Below are 10,339 nucleotides of genomic sequence, written 5' to 3' on the forward strand. Positions count from 1 at the left end.
TAATCTTATCATCTGAAATCTATAAAACCTCTCTCAGAGGGGGACTGATGGAACAGATCTAGAGAACATGGGGCAGGTGAAGAGTGCTTAAATCAGTTTTATTCAGATGTTCAGTATAAATGATGGTGGTGTGTGTGTGTGTGTGTGTGTGTGTGTGAGAGAGAGAGAGGAGAGAGACGAGAGACGATGAGAGAGACGAGAGGAGAGAGAGAGAGAGATGAGATGAGAGAGAGAGAGAGAGAGAGAGACGAGAGAGAGAGAGAGAGAACCCAGCTCATCTATTAGAAAGGTAATACTCCATTCTGGTTTTACTCAATGAAGCTTAGGGGGAAAATATCAAGTGCAAACAAACCAAGAACCTTACTTTGCTAATAAAGCTAAACTAATTCCCTGTTTTCTTCCTCTTCCTTTGGGATGGGTGCCACAGTACTGCTCCTCAAAATGACGAAATCGAAGGGCATCTTCCTTAAGGATAAGTGGCTGCCCGAAGTCAGTGGCCCTGGCCTTGAAGGGACCCTTTTGGGTTTCGCAGCCTTGGCTTGCTTGGCTGGAGGGATTCCTGGAGGACAGACACTTGCACTGCACGCTAGGTATTACAGCGTTAGGCGTTGACCTTCTGGACCGCTGGGCAGCGTAGTGCAACTGGAGCCGAGACACATTCATCTTTATAGAACGGGCTGTCAGGGATGTACTTCTAGGGCAATCCCCAATTCTTGCGCCCACTGGAGTCGCCTTTGCGGGAGGGGCTAGGGGGAGCATTAGTCACATTTGCCTGCTGCAGAAAATCAAGAGGAAGGGGAGAGGGCTTTGTGTGGCCCTGAGCGGGTTTTTGGGGAAATATATAGGATTATAGACATCTGTACACACAGGCAGGAGTGTGCGGGCACATACACACACACACACACACACACACACACACACACACACACACACACACACGCGACCAAGGCAGACTCCTGAAAGATGTAGGAGAGGAGTCCTTAAGTTCACAAAAATAAGTAGGTCATATTTGAAGTTGGTACTTTAGGTTCACGTTGATTACAGGTCGTGAGGGTTTTCTAGGCTAGTTCACTTTTTCTGAAGCTGACACCTGATTATCAGTAAGCTAACTCAAACCCATGCTCTTCCTATAAATAACCTGTGTGTGCATGTTTCTGCAACTCTTTTTCTTGTACCAGGTGGGGAGAAAGTTGTGCCAAGGCATTAAAGGAGAAACACACACACACACACACACACACACACACACACACACACACACACACACTCTGCATCCCAGGAGCAGGTCCTACAGTAATCCACTCGCAGGCTCTGTCTGCTCAGGGAGCCGATAGTTGGACTGTGTTGGTATGACATAAGGCTTTGGGGAATTTGTGGCGAAGAGAAACTAGGAATTGCAAACGCCCTGGCCATGATATCAGACTCAGGATCTGGGTAGGCGAGGGGGCACTTTCCACCTCTGTAGTCCATATTTCGCTTTAGCCAGACTTCAACAAGGCCATCTAGGAGCGTCTGATGGAAGAAATGATGGGAGAATCAGAGGTTTTTGTTTCCTTCTGATTTCTCTTTCTCACGTCTTCCTTCATCATCGATAACACACCTTGGGGTGTGTTTGGGGTGTTTGGGTTTGGGGTGAGAATATTTTTCGGGGGAGACATTTTGGATGCCGAGGGAAAGGGTGGGTGCGGGGGATCAGGAAGGGTTGAATATTTGGGGAGGAGGGTGGGGTAGGGGTTCTGCATGAGCTCCTTAAAGGACAAAGGTAACAGAGCGAGCGAGAGAGCTAGAAGGAAGACTTTGACTTTAAACCACAGAATTGGTCGAAGTGTGTGCTACGCTGCTGCTGCTACTGCCACCGCTGTTCCGGCTCCCGTTCCTGCACCCGCTCCTGCTCTTGCTTTTGGTTGGTTTCAGAGCTCCCGGGTCCGGGAAGGTAGTGAGCTAACGCCGAAGAGCGGCCTGCTGGCTTGCAGCCGAGGTCGCTCAGGATGGGCTCCGGGAGCCAGGCGCTGTCCATGGTCCCAGCGGTTCTCCAGCCCTGACTCCTGCTGGGCTGCCTGTGTGGGCGCAGAACGACACTGAGCCCATAGTCCTGGAGGGCAAGTGTTTGGTGGTATGCGACTCCAATCCGGCTACAGACGCCAAGGGCTCTTCCTCATCTCCCCTTGGGATCTCAGATCGGGCAGCCAACTCCAAGGTGCCTTCTCCGCCGTGAGGAGCACCAACCACGAGCCATCGGAGATGAGCAACAAGACACGCATTATTTACTTCGATCAGGTCAAGAGCTGGGTCCAGGGTGGGGATCTTCAAGCAGACTTGACACTATCGTAGCTGCCTAGATCTGAGCCTAGTCCTTGCCAAACCTTCTAGGAAGGGACAAGAGGGAAAATGATTTAGGCTCAGGGGAGAGGGCCCCCGACCCCTCTCCCTGGGATCCTGTCTTGGGTCAGGAGCTTCCCGACAAGCTCCACCTGTTCCTTCCTGGTCTTTTCCAGAAGGCAGGCTTGGCCATCGGCAGAGTAAAAGGGCAAGAGAAGAGATCTCAGGTCGAGTTTGGTGGCAACAGGTCATGGAAGCTGAGGGGGCTTTCAGTCCAGGGGGCTTTCCTCTTGTCTTCCGAAGACCCATATTTCTACCACTCCTCACTTCTCTGGTTTATGTATCATGATTTCTCTGTTGTTGTACCTTCAATAAGGTTTGATAAATATTTGATTGATCTGCTTCCCAAAGAAGTTGCACTCTAGGCTCCCTTTGCTTGCATGGTCTCCTAGAGACTTCCAGATCCTCTCCCTCCCATTTCCTTTCCCTCATGACAAACAATACCCGCGTTCTAAGTTCTCTTGCTGCCGTAGCCCAAGTAGAACTTGGTCCCTTTTCTAGCACTTTGTGAAAAGTTGCGGAACAGAAGAGGGAAAGGATGCCAGTAGGTTTGCTGAGGTCCCCTGGGAAACACGGAGTGAAGCAAATCCTTCCTTCCTCTCTCTACTAAGGCAAAACCATCACTGAGCCTCCTGCCTGGCAAATTGTGGGAAAGAGAGGGGCTTTCTGGGACTAGATTAACCGGTGCTGCTATTTAGCTTGGTTGACTGTCCCTGTGGGTTTGTGATCCGAGGGAACTCCCAGAGACTTCAGCTCTGCTTCAGCCATAGCTGGTAGGAAGAAAAAAAAAAGGAGGGAAGACTTTGGCTGCTAACCCAAATAGCACCAAACATTCATATTCTATAACCTGACCAGTTGGTCAGTCACCCTTCTGTGGAAAGACATTTGTAAGTATGTGTGTGTATGCACATATGTATTTATACATAAATGTATACATATATGTATATATACCCATTATATAGGCAGGAGTCCAGGTGAAATGATATCTAGAAGGCAAAGGGGAAGAAATGAGGTGGGATTTGCATGAATTATTTAATTCCTTATAAAAAACACTTGATATCTGACAGCAAGTATAGAATGTCCCCCACCCCACTGTCCATAACATGGGGGTGGGGTGGGAAGAGGGAAGTTAAAAATGAACAAATGGGATTTTCATATTTCAAGTGACCCTTTGGATTTGGGTGCATTTTTTTCCAGTCCAAGGTAATAAAGCATAAAACAACCGTTGATTGTAGAATGAATTCATGCTAGAATGCTGTGGTCATTTGAAACATCTTCAGTATCTCCTCTTCCTTTCCAGTGACCTTTCTGTCAATTAGAAGAGGAAAGGTTTTCTCTTCTGTGCAGATAGTGATAGATCTTGGTGACAACAAGCTACATTCAGTTATAAATATAGTTAAGATAAACGCTCTAATTATAATGTAGAGTCAACATCAGCTGTTCTGTGTAGTCAACACTAATCAGCAATTTCCATTATCGCTAATGAGTTGTGCAACTTGCACTAAAATCACAAAGATGCAACTAAGCACTTCAAATTACTCTAAATGTGCTCTAAAAACATCTCCAACAACCCTCTGTTTAGTATGATTAACAGAGCCAGTGATTTTGTCTCTTAAGTCCACTGATCATGAAGTCAAAGGAAAGCAGTCTGAATATTTATCTGAGAGACAGTGGAATCTTAGGCTAAATTAAAACATCATATTGCGATCAGCTATACAGAATTTATTCAACTGGGCAACCATCACTGTATTATTGGTATGTGAATGATCTATACTAGTACATTACTGGACCAATTTGCAGGAGGTTATATTGTGGATAGCTAGCTAGCTAGCTAGCTAGAGATATAGATAGATATATAGATATACTGGAAAAGAGAATATTTAAAAGTGTGTGTTAGAAGAGATATTAGGAATATGAATTTGATATATGAGAGATTTTTTATAGGAACAAATTATTTTCTTGAATTTTATATCTTAGAGAAGAATAAAGAAATCCTGGCTATTCAGATACACACACACACATACATGCTCAAAGACAAACAATGCAACCTTAGAATCTAGCTAAGTAATATATATGTATGTGTGTGTGTGTGTGCATGTGTGTGTATTATGTATTTAGATGAATGAAGTACTTATAGCAGTCTAGTGTTATTGACATTGCTTCAATAGTCAATAAAATGCTACTTCAATTTATGGAATGAAGTTTTTATCTTCCTTCATCTTCAGGCAATATGGTCCTTATGAGATGACCTTTGAACTTTGAATAAGAATTAGATAGCTACATCCATGATGCAAAACCCTGAACACTACCTGTTTCTTATGTTATCTTCTGCCTATCATTCTTTGGCATCTTCTGACATATAATCCTCTACTAAACATCAGACCTGTATGCCATAAGAATGATGAATTGACAAGGAAATTAGACAGAGGGTACGTAGATTCTTGTAGGTGATCCAGTCATTCTTAGTATTCCATGTACCAGTATCAAGTGTCATGAATTATGTCACCAAAAGGAGGGATGCCCATATCTCTAAAATGTTTTCAGGACGATTGCAGAGATTCCATGGAGGCTGATTGGTTGACTTGGGAACGTCACTTCTGGACATATCAATGACTTTTAGGGGGTGGCAATGTAAATTCAGGGCAGTTGCCTTATATCTGACTTATAAGATAAAACTAATATAAGTAGGCCCTCACATTCCCTGGGTATTTCTAAGCCAAGTGAGCATTGTTGGAACTTGAGCTGCTTCTATACTGCAGTTACATTTTTCCTATGCCATTTTTAAACCAAAGTGACATTTCTACAAAGGAGTACATTTTCAAGTAACTTAAGTGACAATAAAATTCACAAATGCAACTGGAGATTTAAAAGTCCATAATCATTCATCAACAACCCTCTACACCTTATTCCCCACCAATGGTCTTTTTTGTATGTGTGTACTGAAAGAAAGAATATTTATATTAATTACTATTGTGTATTTTTATTTGTAGATCCTAGTAAATGTGGGCAATTTTTTCACATTGGAGTCTGTCTTTGTAGCACCAAGGAAAGGAATTTACAGTTTCAGTTTTCATGTAATCAAAGTCTATCAGAGCCAAACAATCCAGGTATGTTTATTTTAAATAAAAACTCTCCCTTCAAACAACCATTCAAATAGTGGACTTATTTATAGATGGTCTTGGTTCTAAATTATGATGGAAATATGGGAACCAAAATGAAGTCTTTTGTTTTTTCAAACAAAATGGTAACCTTTGTAAATAATAACTAGATTCCAAGCCTCTTCCTTATATCATTGAAGGAAAAAAATGACAATGGATATAGTAATAAAAAGTTATTCAAATCATAACTCTTAAGAGAGGTGGTTTAGCCACATTTAATGGAGTGAATCCCAGTAGAAAAATCTTTTATATTCTGAATGGATGTCACCTTTAAAGCTAATTAGTTCATTAAAAAAAATCATTGAATTTGAAATGAGACAATTTTGAGAACAGGCTCCTCCAAGCTCAATATAAACAAATATTATAATAATAGTAATAAAAATGATAGCTAATATTATATGGAACAATAAGATTTGCAAAATCTTTTACATACTTTATCTTTCTTGAACCATATTTCCATTATTTGCTGGTGATTAAACCTTTGGAATAAATATGTGAAGAATGAAATAAACTTTCAGGATATGTTAAGCAATTTAATTGTCTCCATCATTACAGTTTATCTTTAATCATTTTGATATTAGTGAATCTTAGGAAGTACAGTCAGGCCATTCTGATTTCCCTGCAGCAATACTATTTTTATTATAATAAGGGGGAAAATCATTGCCTTTAAAGGCAGGAGCCATGCCATCTCAGCCATGCTTGCATATGCCAATGCCTAAATCACAGAACTCACTTTTTTGGAGTAAAGGTTTTTCTTTACTTATACATCTTCATAATAAACTCTGGCTAAATTTCTGAGATTTATATTATGTAATATGTCCATGAAGATGAAAGAGCAAACTACAGTTCTAAAGTAAACCTTCCATCAGTGCTATAAATTTTCTTTCTTTCATGTGGCTTTAGGACAATGAGTACTAGATAAAGGTACAGACTTCCAGAACTGAAACAATCCAAACTCCTTATGTTTCACAATTTTAGGTTTCATTCAGATATGAGGATTTGATGCAGTGTTGAAATATAGTAGGAGGAGAAGGTAGATGCAAAATATGGAGTTAGTCATTTGCTGTATGCCAGTTATTAAAATCTACAGTGGTTTCTATCATCATTGATTACTATTGTTACAAATACTTTTAAATTGATATTAATCTAGCAGGGACTAGGATCAGAGTGGGAGGAATTTTACTTTGTACACCCTCACAAATAGCTTTTTTCAGTGCTAATCATATCACTGCTGCACCTTAACCTGTGAATGTTTAGACAGACTCTTACAGCAGTTGGATTAATCAGGTCACTAGGGTGGTCCCTCTTCTGTGAAATACTAGAAAGGTATATGCTTCCTTTATTGCCAAAAAATTGGGGTTGAACAGAAGTGGTAAATCTCTAATGAAGGTACTGTAGTGAGGCCCTGCTTTATATACCTCACCTGCTCTAGATAGATGCCATTTGTCTTCTGGTTTTTAAGAAAAATCCTTGCAGAGGAATAAAACACAAACTTGGCAAACAACCTTAGTCCAATAAATAAAGTTCCTTAATTGAAAGGAGAGTGATGTTTTTTAAACATTAGATCTTTTGCCCAATCTTTCATTCCCTCAATGCCATTTATAATCCCCAGTAGATATTTTTCCTTTAACTAGAGTTTTTCAGTGATTTTCTTCTTGTAGGTTAATCTGATGCTAAATGGAAAACCAGTAATTTCTGCATTCGCCGGAGACAAGGATGTTACACGTGAAGCTGCTACTAATGGAGTCCTACTCTACCTAGATAAAGAGGATAAGGTTTACCTGAAACTGGAGAAAGGTAATCTGGTTGGAGGATGGCAGTATTCTACGTTTTCTGGCTTTCTGGTATTCCCCCTATAAAGTCTGATTTCTCTGTGACATCCATCCAGGTGTGGAGCAGCCAATTTCCTCTGTTATTTGAAGATCATTTTTATCGTCATTGGATTGATGTTTCTTATTGGTTTCTCATGGGTGAATATGGATTCTCTTTAAGGCTCTGGGGCCTGTCTGAACCAGTAGGAAGTTTCACGGAATTTTTGTGTGTTTAAGTATATATGGACTGAGATTTTAAGCAGACAATCCATATCTATGCTTATGTTAACAGTCAGAAGCTGCTTGCAAGATTTATTCAGAATTTCATTGACTGGACTTACCAGAGTCATGGGAGGTGTGGAATTTCATGGTTTTAAAAGGACTGGCAACCAGGTCTATAAATTAGGACAATTTGCATTCCGACTTCAATCAAGAATTCGTGTCTTGCTGCCAAAGAACTGTTTATTGATCTGTTGGTTCTATTTGTTTTTTTTCTTTTTTCCAAACTTTGTTTTGTTCTCCTGAGATAACTGGCAATTGTTATTCAATGACTGGTTTTGTGTCTTCTCTACATGTAGAGTGTTGGATGACTGACCCATATTTGTACCCTGAATCAGTGATCACAAATACGACAGTTCTAAGAGGGAAAAGGGGGATGCATCATAGTTGTATTTTAATTGTATACATGAAAGATTCATATTTTCCAAGTTATATTTTATAATATCAAGAATAGATCATAAGTCTGACAAAGGAAAAAATGTTGCTTACCCATGTTCTGAGTGATCAATCCACAAGCCTTGGCAAAATTATGCTCCTCTGCAGGAAATTGTATACATTATTGTTCAACTTTAATTAACATGATTGATAATAACCACTTTATTAAAAGCCTAAGGGATTTTTTCCTTAGACACAACCACTTTATTAGGAGGAGATGAGATCCCCTTGTTTTTAATTATGTCTATTTTTCAAACCTTCAGTTGTGTTCTAGGTATCATCTGGTTTTGCCTTAACTCCTCAAATTGTATATACTTGTAGATCATATGTTTAGCTAATATTAAATCTAAGTATCCCATATCTAAACTTGGTGCAATATCTCCTTGTCTTTTGTACAGGTCATATGAGTTCATTCATTTATTTATTATGTCACTGTTCACAGAATAAAGGTCAATATATGTTAGCTGGATGTTTTTTTACCTTGGGTTTTGGAGATTTTTATCATATTTCTTTCTGGGAGGCTACTATTTAAATAAGACCTTTTAAATTTTGGGATAATGTCCTATGGATTCTTTATTTTGTTTAATCTTGCTAAGTCCTGGAGTGGTGGCAGCTTGTAGAAAGATAATCAATGAACTTAGAAAATGATTCTTTCAGAAAGATATACCAAGTGGAGGGGAAAAAGAAAATGTCCATACTGTCATGCCGATGATGAGTATATGAAGGAGTGATGCTGAGCAAAACTCTAGACATTTTTAAAAATTAAGCAACTGAATAACATTGGAATGCATCCAGGTCTTATTTCAGTGAAGATGCTTATGTGGTGCCATGTTGTTATTGTTGTTGTTTTTGTTGTTTAGTATGAGACTGTTATACTTATAAAAGATTTATGTAGTAAGAATAGAATTGAATTGGACATAAGGAAGTCTGGGTTCTTATGTCAGTTTTACAATTAATTGGTTGCGTGACCTTGGACAAATCACTTGACCTTTTAGGGTCTATGTTCACTCATCTATAAAATGAGGAACTTGGAGTAGATTATCTTGAGTGTCCCTTTAAGCTCTATGGTCCTCTGATTTTATACTACTGAAATGTCTTGAGAGTCAGATGGTACTTACTGACTTGCAACTAAATAGAATGTTTTAGGAGAGTCAATGCAAGCTTTGAGGCCCCATCTTGTATATCCTTGAGTAGAATACTATGTAAATTCAACTAAATTTGCTTATAATCATGGTTTTCATGAGGCTTTCTGTATTTAGAGTTTGCCACCTTTATTTTTAAATCTTATTTGATAAAATAGACTGTTGCTTAATTTTGGCCAAATATCTCTGATTAAAAATTTAGATTTATATCAAATTAAAGAAAAAACATAATGTGTTTTTTCTCACAAAAAATGTAGGTAACATAAGTATTGTTATTCCTATTTTGCAGATGAAAAAAACTAAGGCTCAGAAAAATTAAGCAATTTTGCCCATGGTCACACAGCTACTAAGTCTCAGAACTAGAACTTGATTCTTTCCATGACACCATATTATTGTGAGAATCATCAACAGATACCTCAACAATGACATATTGATGAGAGTGGTTACTGAAAGAAGAATGTATAAAGATGAAATCTGTCCTAATTGCTTTTGAGACTATGGTTCTGAATTGTTTGCTATTTCTCTTTAATTTTCCCACTATGGAAAAAAAAGGGAAAAATCATTTTAATTTCCAGGACTCTGATGTGTAATGTATTCATATTCAAATGACTGGAGATAGATATATTTAAAACTTTCAGGATAAAATCCAGCCTGGTTGAGACTGTACTTTAAAGAACTAACTCCAAACAGGGGGAAATACTTCTATGGAATAATGACATAATAATAATGAAATTTTAGATTTGCACAGTAGTGTGTAAGCCATAGAACATGGTCTTGAACTGGGGCTTCTCAGTAGTTTTCCCCAATCAGTGCAGCTGTGAAGACTGCATTGAAGTGAACATAGGAAGAAGGAACATAGAAAATAGTGGAGAATGTTTTATTATTACAGGAAAGGAAGTAAGAGAAAAAGGAAAAATATAGATGGATTAAAAGAGGTAGGTCACAATGGTACAATTGGTGTAATGAAAAGTGGAGTTTTCTAGGACTGGATATAGTCCCTGCTCTGCCTCTTATTTATTGTGTGACCTTGGGCAAATCAATATCCTCTGTGGACTTTAATTTTTTCATTTGTAAAATTAGGGGGGTTGACTAGCTGGATTCTATGATGCTTTTCAGCTCTAAAACTCTAGGAGTTGGG

The 10,339-nt window shown here is 39.1% G+C and overlaps 1 protein-coding gene across 1 annotated transcript; it reads left to right on the top strand.

The window, feature by feature from the left end:
* Window positions 1-1,733: 1,733 nt before the first annotated feature.
* Window positions 1,734-8,522, top strand: CBLN4 (cerebellin 4 precursor). Its single transcript, XM_043986253.1, is given in 6 exon segments — window positions 1,734-1,956; window positions 1,959-2,028; window positions 2,031-2,192; window positions 2,195-2,274; window positions 5,367-5,483; window positions 7,196-8,522. Coding segments are annotated over 6 exon segments (846 nt in total). The 5' UTR covers window positions 1,734-1,737; the 3' UTR covers window positions 7,394-8,522.
* Window positions 8,523-10,339: the final 1,817 nt, after the last annotated feature.

This window comes from Dromiciops gliroides, chromosome 2 (genome assembly GCF_019393635.1).
Source record: "Dromiciops gliroides isolate mDroGli1 chromosome 2, mDroGli1.pri, whole genome shotgun sequence".
NCBI lineage: Eukaryota > Metazoa > Chordata > Mammalia > Microbiotheria > Microbiotheriidae > Dromiciops > Dromiciops gliroides.